Source organism: Rhineura floridana, chromosome 4 (assembly GCF_030035675.1).
Source record: "Rhineura floridana isolate rRhiFlo1 chromosome 4, rRhiFlo1.hap2, whole genome shotgun sequence".
NCBI classification, from domain to species: domain Eukaryota; kingdom Metazoa; phylum Chordata; class Lepidosauria; order Squamata; family Rhineuridae; genus Rhineura; species Rhineura floridana.
In genome coordinates, this window is record NC_084483.1 from 132,305,506 (window position 1) to 132,327,373 (window position 21,868).

General features: G+C 39.3%; 2 protein-coding genes across 7 annotated transcripts in view; one reads left to right on the forward strand and one right to left on the reverse strand.

Annotated features, from left to right (window-relative positions):
• Window positions 1–2,590: 2,590 nt before the first annotated feature.
• Window positions 2,591–17,029, reverse strand: ARV1 (ARV1 homolog, fatty acid homeostasis modulator). Of its 2 annotated transcripts, XR_009762326.1 has the most exons (6): window positions 16,328–17,029; window positions 14,961–15,080; window positions 14,188–14,341; window positions 10,779–11,003; window positions 8,629–8,932; window positions 2,591–7,760 (listed from the first exon to the last, which is right to left on the reverse strand). XR_009762326.1 is itself a non-coding variant. In XM_061624467.1 (5 exons), the coding sequence occupies exons 1-5, from the start codon at window positions 16,424–16,426 to the stop codon at window positions 8,826–8,828; spliced, it is 705 nt and encodes a 234-aa protein (XP_061480451.1). In that variant the 5' UTR covers window positions 16,427–17,029; the 3' UTR covers window positions 7,767–8,825. The 2 variants fall into 2 exon arrangements, 1 of the variants encoding a protein (XP_061480451.1); XM_061624467.1 differs by lacking the exon at window positions 2,591–7,760 and having other exon boundaries at window positions 7,767–8,932.
• The window catches only part of TTC13 (tetratricopeptide repeat domain 13), a 63,972-nt gene continuing 58,636 nt past the window's right edge, over window positions 16,533–21,868 (forward strand). For 2 of the 5 annotated variants that reach the window (XM_061624462.1, XM_061624465.1), the window contains exons 1-4: window positions 16,537–16,963; window positions 19,730–19,824; window positions 20,479–20,554; window positions 21,551–21,621. In XM_061624462.1, coding sequence (XP_061480446.1) covers window positions 16,714–16,963; window positions 19,730–19,824; window positions 20,479–20,554; window positions 21,551–21,621 — 492 coding nt within the window. In that variant the 5' untranslated portion in view covers window positions 16,537–16,713. Of the gene's footprint in view, window positions 16,964–19,729; window positions 19,825–20,478; window positions 20,555–21,550; window positions 21,622–21,868 lie in introns of all 5 variants that reach the window. The other 3 variants (XM_061624464.1, XM_061624466.1, XM_061624463.1) reach the window with 3 other exon arrangements.

Genomic DNA, 21,868 nt, shown 5'->3' on the forward strand with positions numbered 1-21,868 from the left:
CTGAATTCAGAATGTGGTGCTGCAGGATTATTGATCAGCTCTGTGGCATTTGTGCTTTGGGGTCCAGCAGAATTCTATTCTATACCCTATGCTGTTGCATGTGCCCTAATGCAGAAATGGGCCTGTGCCCATGAGGGCCACTGGTTCCTCAGCATTGGGGATGCTCGTTGATTCTGCTTCGTTGCTAGAGATGTGTGGCTTCTGTGGCAAAGCGTGCCTTTTATCAACTGATATTGATATGGTAACTGAACCCCTACCTGAACAGACCCAGCCTTGTTCATCCACTTTATTTATGCTCTGGTAACCTCCTGTTTGGATTACTGCAATGCACTGTATGTAGTACTACCTTTGGAAATGGTCCAGACATTTCAGTTAGTAGAATATGGCTGCATGATTGTTAATTGGGACTGGGTGATTTAGGCATATTATGCCACTGTTTCATCACCTGCATTGGCTCTTAATTCATTAATGGGTCAATTCAAAACATAGGGTTTTAACCTTTAAGACGCTTCATGGTTTGAGTCCAATAGGATCAGCTCTCCCCATGTGCCTTTCCAGAGATCTTCTTCAAAGGCCCTTCTCTAGATGCCCCACAGCAAGCAAGATGCAGGTGGCTATTGGGACAAGGGATTTTTCAATGATAGCATCCCAACTGTAGAATGCCTTCCCAAGAGATTCATCTGATGCCTACTTTGTTGTCATTTTATTTTGCCAAGCCCTTTCCAATCTTTCTTAAGGTTCCAATCCAATACACACTTACTTGGGAACTAGCCCCATTGCATGCAATGGGACTTACTTCTAAGTAAACATGCATACGATTGCTGTTTTTTAAAATCTGTGGTAGCTTGGTAAATTTGTTTAGTCATCTTTCACTCCCTGCTGCTTTCAGTTTTCTTGCTGTATTATGTTCTGTTGTTTTATAGTGATGGTGTTTGTTTTAAGTCGTCCAGATAACTTTTTTTAAAAAAAATGGGAAAGCATATAAATGGTATAAATAAATGTTGCATGACAGGGTCTGGGCCCAGTCTGGCTATGTTTTCTGGATAGCTAAAGGATATGGAACAGGGAGAGTTATTTTACTTTTTTTTTGTACAGGTATTTATACCCCCCTCTTCAACTCTAAAATCGCTTCCACACAGGAAAAAAAATCCATTCTTTGCCAAATCTCCTTCCATCAACTCTGCAATCTGTTGTATGTTAGACATGTGGTTTCCACAAATCTGCAGGGGGATATAGTCTCTTTACAAGATAGTATTTTTACCCAGACAGAGTGCAAAGATACCACTTGTTTACTCAGGAAAGGCTTGAATTTATGCAAGCTTACTCATTGCCAAAGAAAGCAAGGGAATTTCTCTCCTTAATGACATACCAACTTATCTGTAAAATGTAAATCCCGTTGTTGAGATTCCTAAGAAACTACACAAGACTCAGATTGCTCAACTTGGTTGTTTTGGGCTGTTTCCACATTCATCGGGCATTCTTTGAAAATTCACAGGAACAGCAGGATCTCAGAGAAGCAAAGGAAATGGCTTCTTCCTGTGGATTGCCCTCTGATGTTAAAAAAAAAATCATTATCTCTTGTGTCAATATTTAAAAAGACAGTCTAAATTTATTTTGGGCAAGCTACAGAGAATTCATTGGGACAAGCTACATTCAATGGCATTATTGTCTTCTGCAGCGATTTTAAACAGTTTTAAGGCTTACGAAGATGTTTTCAATTTAAAAATAAGGAAGGAAACGTTTCCGTTTTCCTATTGAAAGCAAAAATACTGCAGGGGAAGTGTATAATTCAATGCCAGTTTAATTTTCAAAATCACCCAGCAGCCTGCCCCTCCCACTCAAAAAATAATGCTTTCAGGCTGCAACCCTATATACATTTTCCTGGCAGCAAAACCCACTGAATACAGCAGGGCTTCCTTTGGAGTAACATGCATAGGATTGCACTGCCAGACCAGTGCAGGACCACAAAAAGAGGAAGGAACAGCCATGGGTGGTTCCAGAATCTAGGCAAATGCTGAAGGCCAGTGAATAGCTCACTGAGCTGGCTAGGCTATCATTTTAATTTTCCATGGGATTCCCAGAATCTATTCCCTGTCTATTTTCCCTGTCTATTTTCTCCTCCATTTCTGCAATGTGTAAATATGCTCAGAGCTCAGGCTCACAGCATTGGGACAAGGTAAATGTGGGTTGTAGAGCTGGAGACAATTCTTTCTATGTGAATGGGCCTTCTCCCTCTGTTCCTTGCTTATTAGATTTCACTAATCAGTTTTGCCAGAGGGCCCCCAGAAATAGCTCCTGCCCTACTGCATGGTAGCTTCTTAAGTGTTTGGCGAGGGATGAAGAATCTCTCAAAAGTTTATCTTCTCTACTATCTACATTACGCCTGCTCTCATGAAACAATTTATAAGCAGATAATAAACCATGCTTCAACAGTGAGCTTTCTAAATGTTTCTGAACATTTCATTTACAATATTTATGTTCTCTACTTAAACGTACTCCCAAGGTGGTCATTACATCATAGTATACACAATTTAAATAACAATAAAATACAGCACATACAGCATAACAGTAAATACAGCAGCAGCATTAAAACATAATCAAAAGGGAAAAATTAATCAAAAGGCCAATTAAAAACAACTCAGATGATGTTTGAAAGGATCTGCAAAAATAAAAAAATATTTACCTGGTACAAGAAAGATCTGAGTAGGTACCAGGCAAACCTTCATAGAGTGAGTGTTCCATAACTGGATGCACCACAGCTGAAAGGCCCTCTAAGGCTGCCACCTGCCTAACTTCAGCACAGTGGGAATGGGGAGGAAGATGTAACTTAGCAGACAATAATCAGGATTGAAACAACTAGACAGCAAGATCGAATTACTAAAAGGTGGTTTGGTCGTCTGTGTCTTAAGCAGCAATCTCCATGCCACATGGCACAGCCTTTTATTTATTTATTATTTGATTTATATCCCGCCCTTCCTCCCAGCAGGAGCCCAGGGTGGCAAACAAAAGCAGTTAAAACACTTTAAAAGATCGTAAAAACAGACTTTAAAATACATTAAAACAAAACATCTTTAAAAACATTTTTTAAAAGCTTCCAAAACATATTAAAAAATTACAAAAATATTTTTTAAAAAGCAGATTTAAAAACATATTAAAAAGCAATTCCAACACAGACACAGACTGGGGTAAGGTCTCAAAGGCTTGTTGAAAGAGAAAGGTCTTCAATAGGCACCAAAAAGATAACAGAGATGGTGCCTGTCTAATATTTAAGGGGAGGGAATTCCACAGGGTAGGTGCCACCACACTAAAGGTCTGTTTCCTACATTGTGCAGCATAGACCTCCTGATAAGATGGTAACTGCAGGAGGTCCTCACGTGCAGAGCGCAGTGATCAACTGGGTGTATAAGGGATGTCTTTCAGGTATCCTGGTCCCCAGCTGTACAGGGTTTTACACACCAAAATTAGAACCTTGAACTTGGCCCAGTAGCAAATAGGCAGCCAGTGCAATTCTTTCAGCAGCGGGGTGACATGTTGGCAATACCCTGCCCCAGTGAGCAGTCCTGCAGCCACATTTTGCACCAGCTGCAGCTTCCGGACCAATCTCAAGGGCAGCCCCACATAGAGCGGATTACAGTAATCCAGCCTGGAGGTTACTGTGCATGGACAACAGTGGTCAGGATATCCCAGTCCAGAAACAGCCGCAGCTGTCTTACCAGCCGAAGTTGGTAAGAGGGACTCCTAGCCTCTTTCATTCATATACACATGGGTGAATTTATTGGAAAAGAATAGAAAACATACACAAGCTAAGTAAATGCCACCCAACCGCCACCAAACATTTCTAAGAGACAGAATTTACAAAATATTTCTGCATTTTAAGACCTCACCCCTTCCAAGCACTGTGACTGGAGTGTATTGGGTGGGGTGATAGCATTCTAGCCTTCCTCCCCACTGTGGTGTTCTCCTTACATAGTGTTGTAATTGCTCCATTTCACAGACACTGCGTCTAGGTTCATTAGAGACTGTTTTGAGCTACAGATCTGTACCAGTCCCTACAAATCAATTTGGAACTAGCCAATCCACTCTGTAGAAAGTTGCAGCTGCTTCAACTTGATTTGGACAGGACACAAATTGGCCCATTTGGTTTGTGATTTGTACAAATCCGGTGCACAGCTCTATCAAAAGAAACCTTAAAAAGCACTCTGTGCTATAATTACATGAGCAAGACAAACAGCATTAGGTACCCCTGTAGGAATTGTTCAGAAAGGCCAGTCTTACTTTTGTACTGGTATGTGTAGCAGGATTATATTTGAGCAGACATACAAAGAACTGCAATGCATTGCCCCTTATTTGCAAGTAAGTTTCATTTTACTCAAAGTTTTTGCGTGAGAAAGTGTTTTGACACTAAATGCTATCTGGTTTCTTTTTGTGTAGTCAAATTTTCACATTGTGACATTTTGCAAGCTACCCTGGATTCTTTTGAATTGAAAGGTGCTATAAAAATGTTTTAAATGAATAAATAATAACATTCACAATTAAAATGGCAACATATAAAAATGCCTACTTTTAAGTCTGTGAGGTTTACTTTGGATAAGATTTCACACACACACATTTTTTTTAACTTTATTCCATCAGCCAAGCACACAAGTGCTAACCCTCAAGGGTCAAAGACACCATTTAGTGGAGTTGAAAGTTGGCCAATGTGCAATATTTCATTTTAGACTGCCAGAGCTAGGCTCTGTCACAAACAACAATTATGCCTGTATGAATTGTGTGAGCTATTGCTTAAACTATTTCGACTGGTTAAACACAAGAGCCTTTTGAATCCTTTTGAACAAGGGAAAGCCAGAATAGCTGTACATAGCAGACCAATAAGATTCCAAAAGAAGCAAAACAATAAATAATAAAAATGCTTCTATGGCTCTTTTTCTTGATATTCATTCATCCTGGGCACTTACCAAGCTTTTGGTTTAAAATGTACTTAATAAAACTTCAGTTGAAGATTTAAAATTAATCCAGTAAAACTTTGCTGGACTAGTAAATAAAATTAAATAGGACATTTTAGGATATATTAAAAGAATTTAAGTTTAATATACTTGAAATTCTAGAAAGATAAAAAAGCTAACTTTCCAAGTTGAAATACAGTGCAAGTGATCGGACCAGCTATTCTATACAGTGCAAGTGATTGGCCTTTTATTGCATGAGCTATGATATAGAAAAAAGAAGCTGGAAGAAAGCATATGAGCTCCATATTTTAAAGTAGGCTGAAGAGTCTAAAGGGTGGATGGTGGGGAATAATAAGCTGTTTTATGCCAATAGTGATGTTCTGCCTTTGCTGTAAGAAATTTGGTCACAAAATCACCCTAAGAATGGTGTACTGAAAAAATTTCAGCAAACTGATTCCTAGACATTGTTGTGCTTCCTGTGCAATTTACGCTGCACTTTACACTGCAGTTATATGTACACATACTTGAAATAAGGTCAACTGAAGTGTGACTTCAGTGTAAACTTGGGTAGGATTGGGCTGTAGGGGCCTAGTTTTTTGTCATTCACTTAACATATAGCTTCTGTGGTAGCAGTGCCAATTCAAATGGGGGGTTTATGTGATTGAATGCTCCTGCACACATATTTCCTATGCCCAGAAATCTAGCAAGTCAGAAAGAAGGCTAGAGTATAACCTTCTCTTTGACATCTACTTTTCTATGTAGAGGGAATTGTTTCAAGATAGTGGCTTTTAACTCCCCTCCCTCTGCTTATACAGCAAAGCTCTCTACCCCCATGCCATTGAGAGACAGCTTCTGAAACTGAACAAAGCTTCAAAAGCAGTTTGAACAGCACATCATATCACAAAGTTACCATATCAGAAAGGTAAGGATTACACTGGGTCATCACAAGTTCCTTGGGGGATACCAAACAGTTCGTGGATCCTAACAAAAGCTGACTGATTTGGATCTTTGTTTGCTTTTACATGGCTTTGTTATTATCAGAGTTTTTGTTTCATTTCTTTTTTAAAAAATAGTGCTGTCTGTTCATTTATGTATTCTGTTTTGATATCTTACAGGTGTGGGTCATGGAAAGCTTCCAGCCCAGCATGGGGTTGCCTGAAGTGTCTCCTTGAAGCTACTGAGGATGGAAAGGCAATGGGAGGTTGGGAAGATGGCATATCCATTGGCACAGGCTATAAATAGCAGCATATGGATAATATGGACACACGTTACTGTAGTATGAGCTATGGGTATTCCATCCACAAGAAACTTCCTTTAGCTTAGTGGGAAGAAGATCCCTGTGCCACTCTAGATATAGGAACAGGCAGATTTCGGCTTTAGCTCAGTGGTGTCTTAAAGCACGATAAAGAATGGTTGCTCTGGACAGCAACACTACAGCGGGACAAACCTACAATTAACCTGCCTGTGACCATTTTTGCTGTTCTGGTATTGATTTTTGTTTTTTTCTTCTTCTGCTGTTCTAATTTGGCTTTAATAATTATGGATTTTATTGTATTATATGTGAAAATGGAAATGGACTGCCTTCAAGTCAACCCCAACATATGACAACCCTATGAATAGGGTTCTCATGGTGAGTGGTATTCAGAGGTGGTTTACCATTGCCTTCCTCTGAGGCTGAGAGGCAGTGACTGGCCCAAGGTCACCCAGTGAGCTTCATGGCTGTGTGCGGATTCAAACCCTGGTCTCCTAGGTCGAAGTCCAACACTCTAACCACTACACCACACTGGCTCTCCATTTTATATGTAATAATTTAATAATTCATAATAGAAGTGAAATGTGGTATATATACATTCTCTAAATAAAATATTCTTTGAAATTAAAAGCAGTATAGAAATGTAACAAAAAAAGGATAAGCAAGTATGAATATTAATCATCAACATAGATGCCACACAGTACTGCAATTTTTGGCATCACAAATACATATACCTTTATCACTCGATCAGCAGGTTCAATTCAAGATTTACTCAATATATCAGAGGGCTTCTGGCTGATCACAAAAATTCATCTTTACCATCTTTATATCCTGCATCTGAACCTTCTCAGACAAAACTTTGAACCCCCCACTTACTAATAATGAAGCATTAGTAAGAAAGTCATTTGATAAAACTGTTTACTATAATTAAGTATAAATAAAACTGAGATGTCTCAGCTTCTATGAAAACATTTCTATGGAACAGAATTGGCTTTCAAAGGAGAAACTGTTTCCCAAACTAGCAGTTAATAGTTTCCAAAAGTATCTGTTCCAGATAAGTTCTGTTACTACTGCCCTAAGAAATATGGTATTGCCCAAAACGAGACAGAAGGAAGTATTCTTCCACATCCCAAATACACTTAGCTTCTGATAACTGTTTATACAGCTCTCAATTCTCCCATGTTGGGTGAATATGATGCTCATCCTGAGAAATATGAAAGTATCTTTATCTCTCTAAAGTAGGACTTAGAGACTGTTCTACACTACAGGTGTACTGGATTTTTCTGCAGCTACCTTGTCACTTTTCTGTAATCTGACATTCCATATATCGTAAACCTGAAAACAACTATCAAGATGATCAGATGACTGTCAAATTCCTCAGTGACCTAGAAAGCCTCCTTCACACACTGTTCCTTCTCAATCATTTTGGAGTGCAAAACCAAATGTGACATAGGACAGGTACGCTATCCCAGATTGTTGTTTTTATAAATTGAAGGGGTAAGATGCTTCATTATGAATGGTTCTTCAAAATATTTCTCCAATTGTGGACTTTCCATCTTCTTAAACTACCATGGAAATAGACATGAAAGGAAATAGATTATTTTAGACTACATACTCAATATTAAAGCTTTATAGATTATCTTTGTTCTGTGCACAGGGCTGAAACTAATTTAATACCCGTCTTCATATCAAGTTAAGAGGTTAGGAATCAACAGAATCTTTGGATCAAACTACACACAGGCTGCACCCCTATACCTTTGTACCCAGGAATAATCCCTACTTAACCCAGTAGAGCTCACTTTTGTGTAAACATGCATAGTAAGACTGTCAAGCTCACTTTCAGTAAAGCAGAACAGTACAATCTTATATGTGACTATTAAATGGGGCTTAATCCTAGGTAAGAGGGATTACAGCTTAAATCTTTTCAAAAAGAACTTTAAAATTTGACTTTTACAACAACATCAGAATTGGAGATTTAGAAAAAACTTCACAAAGCATCTTTATTATTTGAGAATCTGTAAATATCATATTAAAGATATGATTATTCTTCAATCATCAGCATTAACAGTGGCACAGCTGCCAGCAACATCAAAGAGATGCCTCTGCAAGGCAGGCAAGTGCTCCAACCTCATATTGTTCTACTCAGAAGTAAGCCTCACTAAATTCAGTGGGGCTTACTCCCAGGTAAGGATTGCAGCCTTAACGTTACTGCAATCTGTATGCCATGTCCTACGCACTGGTTTGCTATTCTTTCTGATGTAATAGCTTTCAGAAGGCAGTCTGACTGATCTTCTTCAATGTAGTAGAAAAATGGACCACAACTGGATCCATAAATTTCTAGGACAGCAGTATAATCAATCCAAGACATTTTTGACAAATGATAGCTAATGAAACATGTTATATGATAAAATATGTTTTATCAGCACATCATACCTAAATTTCCTGTGTTGGTGTCAGACTCTCTTCAAATTACTGTCTCTTGTTCAGTATGGAAAGCTTTATTTATATTTGTTATTTCTTTACCACTGTATTTCTAACAGGTTGTAAACCATGGCGGATTGACTCAAAAAGCATTCTTTTCTTGACATCTTCAAGCAATTCCACTATTAAAAAAATAAGTCAAGATTGTCTCAAACATTCCATCCTATCCTCTGGAACAAGTAGATGACAGCATTTTCCAAAATTAATCCACTCACAATGGCCACCAGACAAAGTTTTCGGCTTGTATTCAAGGTAACTGCAAAAGAAAAGGGAAATGGGATGAGCTGAGTTTTTAGTAGGTTTTCTGTTATAATAATAAATCAATTAGCCTGGACAACACCACACTTCTAATTAATATATGATGGCTATATGAATAAAGCCTACAAGACTGGAAACAATATGTTATGTTAAGGATTGTCACCAGGGATGAAAACTTTAACTATTTAAAAAGGAGAGGCCAATCATTTATCCATCAAGGACTGCATTCCCTTGGAGATAATCTCTCGGAGACCACATGCTATGGTAGTTGACCAGAGCCACCATCCCCATCTGTTAAGATCATCACCAACCCAAACTTTTCCTCTACTCCCCCCCTGCTACTCACCTCACACCATTTATCCATTTCCTCACTCTCAAGCACAGACATATACACATACATACATCCATTCCATTTTCTTTTTGCCTTCTTCCCATTACTCTCTGCCTTCTCACTTTTGCCTCTTTACGTATTACTGCTGCAGTAAAGCAAAATGGAAATGGACTGCCTTCAAGTCGATCCCAACTTACGGCTACCCTATGAATAGAGTTTCATGGTAAGCAGTATTCAGAAGGGGTTTACCATTGCCTCCCTCTGAGGCTAGTCCTCCCCAGCTGGCTAGGGCCTGCTCAGCTTGCCACAGCTGCAAAAGCCAGCCCCTTCCTTGTCTGCAACTGCCACCTGGGGGGCAACTGGGCTCCTTGGGACTATGCAGCTTGCCCACGGCTGCACAGGTGGCAGGGCACGTAACCCCTGAGCCACTTACTGTGGGGGTGATCTTTAGAAAAGTAGTACAATTCGGGCCCAGCATACCTTCTCAGTAATCCAGCTTTAAGATGTTTTTAACACAGTTTTTTTTTTAAAAAAAGATGTTTTTAAAGATGTTTTGTTTGAATACATTTTAGAGTGTTTTTAGTGTTTTTGTTTGTTGTCCAGGGCTCCTTCTGGGAAGAAGGACAGAATATAAATTTAATAAATAAATAAAAAGCTTTCCTTGTTGAGCACAACTCAAATTGTTCATTATCTATATTACGATAATTTAAAAAACAGTAATAGTTATATCAAAAACTACTACAACTCAAAAAAGTATTCAGCTGGGCCAGATACAAAAACGTTACAAATTATTAGAAACAGAAGATGAAAAAAAACTTGTCACTGGGGAAGAGATCTGAATAAGACATTTACTAATGAAGAGTAACTGGGTATATGCTAGATAGGATATACGCTTGGTATTAATTAAATGCACGTACCTTCCTTAAAATACTGCACCAGTGATACAGAACACCTTTGTATACTCGCTAGAACTAGACTACCTAAAAATCATTATCTTCTGAAGGGTTATGCAGTTGGTTATGTATCTCAGACATTTGGTGAACCATAAACAACATCCAGGGTAAACAGACTGGTTTATCCAAGTATGGGACATAATGCATATGAACAGACTAACCTACTAGTACATGTCCAATGCAATATTATCAATACAAATCAGAAACAAAAGGTGGTATTCCTTGGGACAGATGTACAATTACTGTTCTAATGTCAGCCTTGCTACAGCCAAAAATTAAGCTTTCAATTTTTGCTTTTTGGCACACTGTATAGATTTCACATTTATTCAAGTCTGTTGTCAGTTACCCCAATCTGTCTCTCTCTAGCTATAGTTTCCACTCTCTGAATACAGTTTCCTTCTTTAATGTTTTATACTTTAATGCTGGATGCCTGCCTCTGTTTCATGCAGTTGAAACCCCGCAGCTAGGTTGGTAACAGTTCTATGCCTGGGCTGAACAAAGTGCCCAATCCTGACCTACTTTACAACTTCACTATACTATAAGAGTAAAATTAGAAATACCTCTAACTGCTTGAAGGTTTGATGTCAAGACAAACACTTTTATGAGCAAAAGGCACAAATGAGTATAGTCATGTTCCCAAATAACAGCTGGAATCAACAGAAGTTTTCCATAGCTGGATAGCAGCAATGCTTTCAGAAGGAGGGTGAAATCTGCCTTGGTTTTCAGGAGTACAGGTCTTGCTAACCACAAAGCACTGAAGATGCCAATCAAAAAGGCAGTTTGTTCTGAGTGAAAGATAGAGATAGGTGAAAACAAGTTATCTGGAAAAGTGAGATTAAAGTATTTCTTCAACAATTAGTCATAAACAAGATGGCTGTACAGCATTTTACTATACCTATACCCACAAGGAGTTTTCTGTGGAAAGGAGCACATTTTAGATTGGGTCAGATGTGGCAAGTTCCAAGCTTTTTAGAACTTTAAGATGTGATAACCAGCACCTTACATTGTGCCTGAAAATGGGGAGGTATGCATAACTGTAACTAGAACGGATCGGAAACAGGCACAAAGCACAAAGCACTTCTGGTCATTGTCACTATCTGAATATCCAGGAGCAAAGCTGGGCTTAGGAGCACTCCCAAACTGTGAACCTGAGCTTCCAAACAGAGTGCAATCCCATTCAAAACAGGCTGACATTTATATATATATATACGTTATTTGATTTATATCCCTCCCTTCCTCCCAGCAGGAGCCCAGGGCAGCAAACAAAAGCACTAAAAACACTTTAAAACATCATAAAAACAGACTTTAAAATATATTTTAAAAAAGCACTTTAAAAACATTTTTTTAAAAAGCTTTAAAGACATCTTTTAAAAAAGGGTTAAAAACATATTGTTTTTAAAAAAGGGTTTAAAAAACATATTAAAAAGCAATTCCAACACAGACACAGATTGGGATAGGTCTCAACTTAAAAGACTTGTTGAAAGAGGAAAGTCTTCAAAAGGTGCCAAAAAGATAACAGAGATGACGCCTGCCTAATATTTAAGGGGAGGGAATTCCACAGGGTAGGTGCCACCACACTAAAGGTCCATTTCCTATCTTGTGCAGAACAGACCTCCTGATAAGATGGTATCTGCAGGAGGCCCTCACCTGCAGAGCGCAATGATCAACTGGGTATCTAAGGGGTAAGACAGTCTTTCAGGTATTCTGGTCCCAAGCTGTATAGGGCTTTGTACATCAAAACTAGAACCTTGAACTTGGCCCGGTAGCAAATGGGCAGCCAGTGCAATTCTTTCAGCAGCGGGGTATTGTATCATTATGATGGTTGGTCTCCTGACCAACAGGACATCTATACTATCCAAACTAAATTTCAGCTTTTTTGTCCATATCTAACTTGTCAGTGACTTCAGAAAATGGCCAAAGCCTCCACTGGCTTGAAATGGCAAGGAGATAAAGAGCTGCATGCCCTATTAATGACTTACATACCTCGCTGATGGCACCGATGTGTGAAATATGGACTTCATGGTATTATTTTCTGTAATTTCTTTCCATGGATGTTCTTGTTTGCATCTTGGTATGGCACCCCGGGGTGTGTGCCTTTGTTTTCTCTCGTTCCCTTTGCTGACTGACTTTATCAGAATATATATCAATACAATTCTTTTTTAAAAAAAGAGCTGCATGTCATCCACACATCAGTGCCAACCAACTTCCAACCTTTGGATAATCTCATCTAGAGGTTTTCATGTAAATATTAAACACATAAGGCACAAGCTTGAACTCTGCTGAGCATCACAAGCCAAGATGAGCAGTCTCCCAGCATAACTTTCTAGAATATGTACTCCAGGAAGGACTGTGCCACTGTAATATGGGTGTCTTCCTGCTTTGTCCCAACAAGAGGATCTAAGATGATACAATGCGCAGTGATTCTGAAAGCCCTTGAGAAGTCCAGCAGTACCTACAGGGATGCCCTCTCTCTGTCCAGTTCCCAATGTGGACCATGCCCGAGGAGACTAAGGCTGTTTCGGTCCCAAAACTGAACTAGAAACTAGACTGAAATGGGTCAAAATGATCAATTTTATCCAGGAAATCTTGGGAATGGAGTTGCCATCACTTACTCACGCACATTGTCCAAGAATAGAATATCAGAATATGAAATGCTGAACTGCATCTGATCTGACAGCCTTGACCAGGGCATTCCAATCCCCTCAGTGCCAGCAGTTTGGGAGATTTCAACACTGAGCCAGAGACTACCCCTAGAGAGCTCAGGCAGAGAGACTGTTGGGCATGACATCAATTGAATCACAATCTTGACTCATACATCAAAAAAGCCTCTAAACTAGATGTCTGCAGGATAGGGCAAATGGACAGCAATGTGGGACTCACCATAGGCCACCACAAACACCCTCTTTCCCCTCCTACCCCCTTCAGACTCTGTTGCTGCTTCCTTTAAAACCTGGAGGACAAGGGTGGGAGAGTTAACTCCTCCCACCTCATCTCTGTAATATATATGCCAGATTATCTTGCTCTTCCAGGATCCAGTCTTAGGTGGCAGGGTTTTATAGTTTCCTGGTCTGGCATTAAGGAGCAGCATATTCCAGCAAAAGGGTTGTCATCACAACCATCATAGCTCCACTAGTTGAAAGGGTTGGAACAGTTCTCAAAGTCCTTCTCCCTCTGCCTGCTAAATTTATAAGGTTTTCTCTGATTCATAACAGCTTAACAATAAGTTTTTAAAAGTTATCTGCCATAGCTGGCCTTGTGCTAATCACTCATCTCTCGGCTTCTGTGTTCCTCACCTGCAAAATACAAGTATTAATTGGTTTGACCTGACCTTCTGGCAGCCAGTTTTAGGGTTTTGTGTTAGAAGCCTTGATCTGTATTAACTCAGATACAGTTTTGTACTTGTATATATAAGCCATCCCAATATATGGGATGCAGTGGGTAATTGGTTCCACTGCTGAACTACTATCTATTTTGCAACTTGCTGTGGTTGATGAATCCAGAGATTCTAATTAAAAACAAAGAAGAACTGGAAGCCTGAAATCACCCCAATGTAGGTCACTACTATTCCAATTTTAAAAGAGTCCAAGATATAAGTAAGTTTTGCAAAGCTTACATAACAACAACAAATGGCTGAAAACAGATTTGGACTCTGTCTGCCAGGCCCACGGCTCAATATTCTCTGCAGGGAAGTATTTGCTCTCATAGGTGTCCTGCAATACTTTCTTCACACATAACTACCCATTCAGATTGATGGAATGCTGTGAACTATTGATTGTTGGGCATCCTCAAAGTAAATTCAGTGAAGTAAAGACAGAAATTATGTACAAATTAACTAACAATACAACATATGCATTCTACACGATTAATATCAATGCACTGAAACCAATTTAAAATGTTTAAATAATACTTCTTTTAAAAAAACACAACCAAGAATATATGGTGACAATAACAAAATATTCCAGATCTTACCCAGAGATGCTATCCCAAACATTCGATAAAAATCCCATTCTTTGGCATATCTAATTAAATCATCAGGATCAGTGCTTTGGCTTGAATCCTGTAGCTGCAACCATCTGAGATAAGCTTCACAAAGTAAACAGAATATGCAAAGCTTCCCATGAATCTGCAATATGAACAGGCATTAGCATCAGAGGCTCAAAAGCATCATAACTTTATCACTCTTGTTTACCATTACAAATGATGTTTTATCAACATCAACTGCATATGTAATCGTGTAAGAAGCCAGTTCTCTTCTCTAGTGCTAGAAGATGCAGAAGGAAAAAAGAGGAGACATGAAGCAGCCTAATTGAAGGTTGCCTCCAAGCTAGGTTTCTCAGAGATATGATGGTGCATACAACTTTCCCATCTGCGTACATATATACAAAAATGTATTCACTGCAAGAGTAATTCAATGTTATTGGTTTGTGATCAGACTTCTGAATTACACAACCTATTCCAGAGCACTGCTGTTCATCTGTTATTTAATATATTATGTATAATATATTAAATATTATATATTATATGGACACTAGTGACATTCAAGAGTCATTATTTTCTGAAAAAAATATAAAACTAAGACATAACCTTCAGAACAAGAGGCCAGCTGAAGTTAATATTACTTCCCCATGGAAAAGAAGAAACAAAAAACATTTTAGACCAAATATTTTCATTATGCTTATCATCACTTTGCAACAAGATCTTAGAGTAAATTAAAATAAGAAGAGAAAGCCCCAGGAACTTACATTTATTTTTGTATTGAACAGTATATGTCTGTAAGCTTGTGCTTTGCATAAGATAGCATTAATTAAGATGATAACAGGATCATATTCTATATACTTGTCCACTGGTTTCTGACAAGCTTCCTGAAAGTAACAGAACAAGAGCAAGTTGAACAAAACACACAATAATATTACAATGATAAAGATGCTATTGTTAGGTCCAAACCCAACACGCAAGCCGCCCTGTCTCCCCAACTCGCTTATTACACCCGGGAACAGTGCGGAGCTGGGTGCAAATGAACCCACTGTCAGAGATCAAGTAACACAAGACAAAAACCTTTGCAAAGGGGACCCAATACTTACACACCGAAGCTTGCTAGCATGGGAACCTCGTTTATTTGCGTGAGAGAGTATATATAGGCTCACCCCGAAGTTTACAATATCGGGTGTACGTCATAAAAACAAAAGAAGCAATTGCCAATAATTACAGTTTTAGAAGCATATGAAAGGAGGTAAAGGGGTGCAGGGGAAAGGACAAAAGTGGAAACATCAAGACTATCTTCCAGACTCCATGTCTGCACATTTCGCATGTCCTTGAGATAAGCACTATGTAACGGCAGACAAAGACAACTATTGAGGGGAGGCCCAGCTGCAACCGGGCGCCCCCTAAACTGGAGACAGACATGATATTGCTTTGCTTGCATATCAAAGGTACAGAACAACTCAAGGATATGAGGGGCATAGCAACAGCATTTGACATTCTTGTGTGAGGTACATTAGCAACAATAAGCAAGGCTACATGAATGCGATAAAGAAATGCATAGTAGGGAGGATTCCAGCTTAAACCGGCTTTTATTATGCGAGCCACTGGAATGTAGGTAAGGGTCAGGTCACCAGGAAATAAACCGACATTTATATCAAAAGTCAAATAAAGGCCACTTTGGTTCTATTTCCCATAAAGCTCAAGCTGGTGTTAATATAGGTGAACTATAGTACCATAAAACAGAAAATCACAGATTATCCTCAACACTATTAAACCTCTTGAAAATATAGCCCCAATTTGAGTCAAATATGACCAAAATATTCTCTTCTACATCTTCTCATTGTGGTTTTTATCTAAAGATTTTGCCTAATAGCACAAGATAAATTTCTTCAAGTTTCAACCAACCTTAAATTTGACCATGGTTCAAGTTTTAGATTGTGCACACCACAATGCACCGAGATATATACAGCAAACTGCCAGACAGAGAAATGTACAGTATAGAAACTCATAAAATGTTACTGGTAGGGTTTTTATCTATATGACCATGAAGTGCAATACTTTATTATACATTGTCTAAAAATAGATACTCCCCCTTCCCACGAGATTTCCATCTCATAACACCACTCACACATAAAGAAATACGCAACACGCCACGCTGATAGTCCTTGTATAACTCAGAAGCCTTTCTATGGCACTCAATGCACCTATAAACTCCAGTATCTTCCATCTCCTCCAGTAAAGCGAGGCCGCAAGGTTCCGTTGCCACAGAAACAGCCGTCCCCTCTTCTTGTTCTCTTTCGCTTCCGAGTTCCGCAAGCCCAGACGGGGGAAGGAGAAACCGCAGAGCTTCTTGGCGTTCGTAGTTTATGAGTCACAAGTTGCACAGTATAGACTGGAAGCTTGGAACTACCATTCCCAGAAAGCAATTCGTTCACCCATTTCTCGCCGGGACCCGCTGGGAAAGAGGGAAACGCGAAAAGTTAAGTGACACTGCTGCACCGGCGCTCTAGAAAGATGGCAGCCGCCGCTGTCTCTTGGTGTCGTTGGCCAAGTATCGCTGCACCCTCGGGGATGCTCTTAGCACTTCTACGGCTGGTGGCGGTAACTCAGCCGGTGTTCGCCCTGACTGAGCGGTTCCCGACGTTGTCCTTGCTTAGGCAGGAGGCGCACCGTCAGCAAGGCCAGGGGAGTAGAGGCTGTTCGGAGCTCCTGGCGGCTGACTGGAGCGGGGAACAGTACGCGGCGGGAGCTGCAGGCGACTGTGGTGAGTGAGTGAGGGAAGGAAGGAAGGAAGGAAGGAAGGAAGGAAGCCAGCCAGCCAGCCGTGGCTGGTCAGCCTGCAGTGGGAGAGCCACTCTGCGGTTCTCTGTTCTGGAAGTGGCGGAATGGGCTGCACCATTTTAGAGTCCAGGCGGGGGGAGTCGCATTTTTGAAAGCTGCCTTGTCTAAAAAGCTCTCCAAACCCAATAGGCTGGGCTAGACAGTTTCGTGCTGTGTGCTGCTTGGTTTTGTGTTTTGTTGTTGTTGTTACGTGCCTTCAAGTCACTTATGGCTTATGGCGGCCCTATGAACCAGTGACCTCCAAGCATCTGTCATGAACCACCCTGTTCAGATCTTGTAAGTTCAGGTCTGTGGCTTCCTTTATGGAATCAGTCCATCTCTTGTTTGGCCTTCCTCTTTTTCTACTCCCTTTCCCCCCCCAGCATTATTGGCTTTCTAGTGAATCATGTCTTCTCAGCTTGCCTTCAAGGGAGAGGTCGCAAGTCTGGATTGGCTAGAGAGACCGACTGTGCTGAGTGATGAGTTGCCACCGCTTGTCCCAAAGGGCTAAGCTAGTTTATACAATCTGTAGAATTCATTGGTTTTTACTTGACGTATATTTTCAGAACCCACCCTATTTTGTGATTTAAGGGTATTTTTCATTGCTTTTAATGTCATATGTTAAAATTGCTGTAACCCACCCTGAGACATCTGGGTGAAGGGTGGGCAATAAATTTTTGTTGTTGGTGATGATGACAATAACAAAAATAGTGATGAAGGGGCAAAGCTCTCTGATGCTTTTTTTGGTGTTTATAGCCAGCAGTGTATATCGTCCTCTGCACAGTATCATAAAGAGAAGGCAAGTCTTTGCCCTGAGGAGCTTGCAGTCTAAATGTAGACTTGGGGCTGGAGAGTGAAACAGCAGGAGAAGGAAAAGGCAAGGGCAAATTAGAATATTCATACAGTATTTGGGTTTCATTCCAGGCAGCGATAAAGGCTAACACCTTTGCACATTTTACATGATTAGATGTGTACCTAAAAATGGGACAGAATGCCGCAGTACGTATTTGGAAGCATGAGTGCTATTTATTTATTTATTTATTTATTTATTGTATGTATGGCTTTTGTATGTCACCCCAAAAACACAAGGTTCTCTGGGTGACTTACTATTTTAAAAAGCAGGTGTAAAATAAAGCATAAAAACATAAAATGCAAACTAAATACTAAACAAAAACAGACCACACAACCTCCTCAAGATTGAAAACAGGTTTACAGTTTTGAGTGTGTCACGGCAGTAGGTCTGGCAAGCTATTCTTCAGAAAACAAATGTGGCACATCTTGGGGAACTGGTTAACTGTACAATGCTTAGTCTTGTATTGTTTCATGTCATTTTTCAGGCTGTAGACGTTTTGTGTTTCTGCTTTTGGTATCTGGTCTATGTTCATTTGAAGAATTCGGATATAACAGTCTTCACAATTTGTTTTGCTTATTCAGATGACTTTGTACAAACAAGTCAGAGTTAACTAATTACAAAGTAAATTTGCATGTTCCAGAAATTCATGTCTAACTTAAATTTTCCAAGTGTTTGGTACACATCACATGTTTTCAGAGCTGTTACAAATCACAGTTTTACTCTGTGCCTTCTTCTGGATTCTAGTTCTTTGATCAATCCATTTTAAACTTGGACTGCAGAGTCCAAATCCAAAGCCAGAATGGAACTGTTGCCCAGAACTACGACCCTATCTGGACAGGGAGAACCTCGCCACAGTTATCCATGCTCTGGTAACCTCTAGTTTGGACTACTGTAATGCACTCTACGTGGGGTTACCTTTGAAGACGGTTCGGAAACTTCAGCTGGTGCAGAATGCTGCGGCCAGAGTTCTTACTTGGACTAAAAAATCTGATCATATAACACCTGTCCTGGCCCAGCTGCACTGGCTACCAATATGTTTCCGGGCCAGATTTAAAGTGTTGGTTCTTACCTATAAAGCCCTTAACGGCATCGGACCGCAATACCTGGCGGAACGCCTCTCCTGCTATGTACCTACCCGGTCACTGCGCTCGACGTCGAAGGCCCTTCTCCGGGTTCCAACGCATAGGGAGGCCCGGAGAGCAATAACTAGAGCTAGGGCCTTCTCAGTGGTGGCCCCCGAATTATGGAACGCCCTCCCTGACGAGATACTCCTGGCGCCTTCTTTGTTATCTTTTCGGCGCCAGGTAAAGACCTACCTCTTTGCCCAGGCATTTTAAATTTAATTTTCATTTATTTTAATTTTAATCTTTTGTCTTAATTTTGTTTTTAAAAATGTTTTCTATTGTATTGTACTCATACCCACATGTATTTTAATCTGTTTTTACCCTGTTGTACACTGCCTGAGAGCTTGTTGCTATAGGGCGGTCTAAAAATGTAATTAAATAAATAAATAAATAAATAAAATAAACTAGCATGTTTCAGTATACACATACCAGACTGCTACTACCAATTAGCACTTACGTAGTATAAGCTGTGTGCTAGGCACCATACAGAACACACACTCTCCCTTCCTAGCAGGTGTATGGTATTCAAAAATGGAACATCATCAGTATTAGTTTCCACTTGGAACCAATCCACTATTGTATTTTGTTTTTAAGGAGGTGAACAGTTAATCTGGAAATCTTCTTCCATGTTATCTGTTATGTAATTAGCGCTATTTTATTTGGCATCTAAATTTTAAGTGTAGCTATTTTAAACGGAGCATACCAATTAAAAATGAAAATGTTTCCATTTTAGATTCTTCTGTTTTGCACTTTCATGAGTCAGACTGTGAACGACAAGGGTCTCCATCTTGTGAATCCCTGCTTTCTCTCAATACTGAAAAACTTCTGGTACGTTGATATGCTCACTGTATATAGAAGGCAGACTGCTGATGGGTCTTTACTGAAGTAATATATATTTCACTTAGGACATTAGATCAACTTGATAATACCCAGGTTTTATCATAATTGGTTGAGATTTTTAATGCTTTAATGTAAATTGTATGTTTTTATGTTGTACGTCGCCCAGAGTGGCTGGATAACCAGCCAGATGGGTGACTAATAAATCTAATAAATAAATAAATAAATAATTACGTTGTTAATGTCCAGGTCAAAATATTTGAGAGATGTATATATCAGTGCAAAGGAAATCTAAATTATTTGATTACTTGCACTGTTTGGAGAGTACAGACATTGAGATGCTATCAGTATTTAGCATTATGAATGCCACTGAAACTGTAAACAATATTTTCACTTTTTTTAAAAAAATGCATGTTACTTTAGCGATACATTATGAGCTATACATTCTTACATTATCTGGTACTGTACTAAATTTTGATGTGATAATCTAGCCAAACATTTTAACTCACGTAATTTCAGTGGTAGAATTAAGCCCATGGTTCACTCTCTTGCACTGAAATCAAGACTCAGTTTAACATTGGTTTGATGATATACCCTTAATTTTTATTTTGGTTGTATTAGTTTAATTTATGAAATGTTTTGCAGAGCCAAGCAAAGCTACTTGCAGAACAGAAAAGATTTCCATTTGCCACAGGTGATGACAATACCAATGAAGAATTAGGTAAGACATTCTGCATTGTGGTTGGTGTCCTCAAGTTGAGTGTTGGCTATACCCATTTGGATTATACCATTTTACAAGTGATGCAAGATGTTCTAAACGTGGTGGTGAGACATCATAATCCTAATTTGTATTTAAATTCTTTGACTGTCTATAGAATGAAATTAAGCTGAGGAACTTTAGGTTGTATGCAGTGCTGTCCGTGTTGAGTAGAACAGACTTCTACTTATGGAATGGAATGTTTTTATTGGCTACTCTCTGCAGGCTAGTGCAAGTTTAAAATCATCTGAAAATGTACAGTGATGCAGAGCATGGTTTCTAGCTTTGCGCTTCTATTTACAGGAAAAAACACTGACTATTTTACGTTTTGATGCTTTTAACAAAATTATTTCCTGTTGATTATGTCATTGCATTTGACAGGTTATATGATATTAGGTCTTCTTGAAACTTGGCTTTCATGATTCACACTCCCTATTCAACTCTTTGGAGAGTATTCAACAATTCTTATATGTATGGCAGCCTTGATTCTCTAACCCATAATGCTTATATACCCAGTCGATCACTACACTCTGCAGGTGAGGGCCTCCTGCAGACACCATCATGTCAGTCCATTCCTCACAACACAGGAAACGGACCTTTAGTGTTGTGGCACCTACCCTTTGGAATTCCCTCTTCTTAAATATTAGACAGGCACCATCTCTGTTACCTTTCCGGCACCTAGAAGACCTTCCTCTTTCAACAAGCCTTTTAATAGAGACCTTATCCCAGTCTGCGTTTGTGTTGGAATTGCTTTTTAACATGTTCTTAAAGCTTTTTTTAAAGAAGTTTTGAAGATGTTTTGTTTTAATATGTTTTTAAAATTGTTTTAATATTTTTAATGTCTGTTTTTATGATGTTTTTAGTGTTTTTGTTTGCTGCTCTGGGCTCCTACTGGGAGGAAGGGCGGGATATAAATTTAATTAATTAAATGATTTAATAATAATAATGCTATTTTGACAGCAATGGCTTATGTATTGATTGGCAGTGGCCTTTATGATGAAGCTATACGGCACTTCTCAACAATGCTCCAGGTGACTTTTCACTCCTATCACATGCTAATTTTAGACTTCTGTAGTGGTTTTTCCCCAAAGTAGAATACCTGTCTTCCCAAGGAAGAGTGACAGAAGGCAAAAACAACTTAGCTTATGTAACATAGTTGAGAATGTATGGATGAAATGGAAATTTTAACATATAAAAGGGAAGGAGAGGCCTGAGACAGAACTCGTTGAAGGTAACTGGTGTATTTTTTCCCCTTTGGCATAAAACATTTTGTGAGGG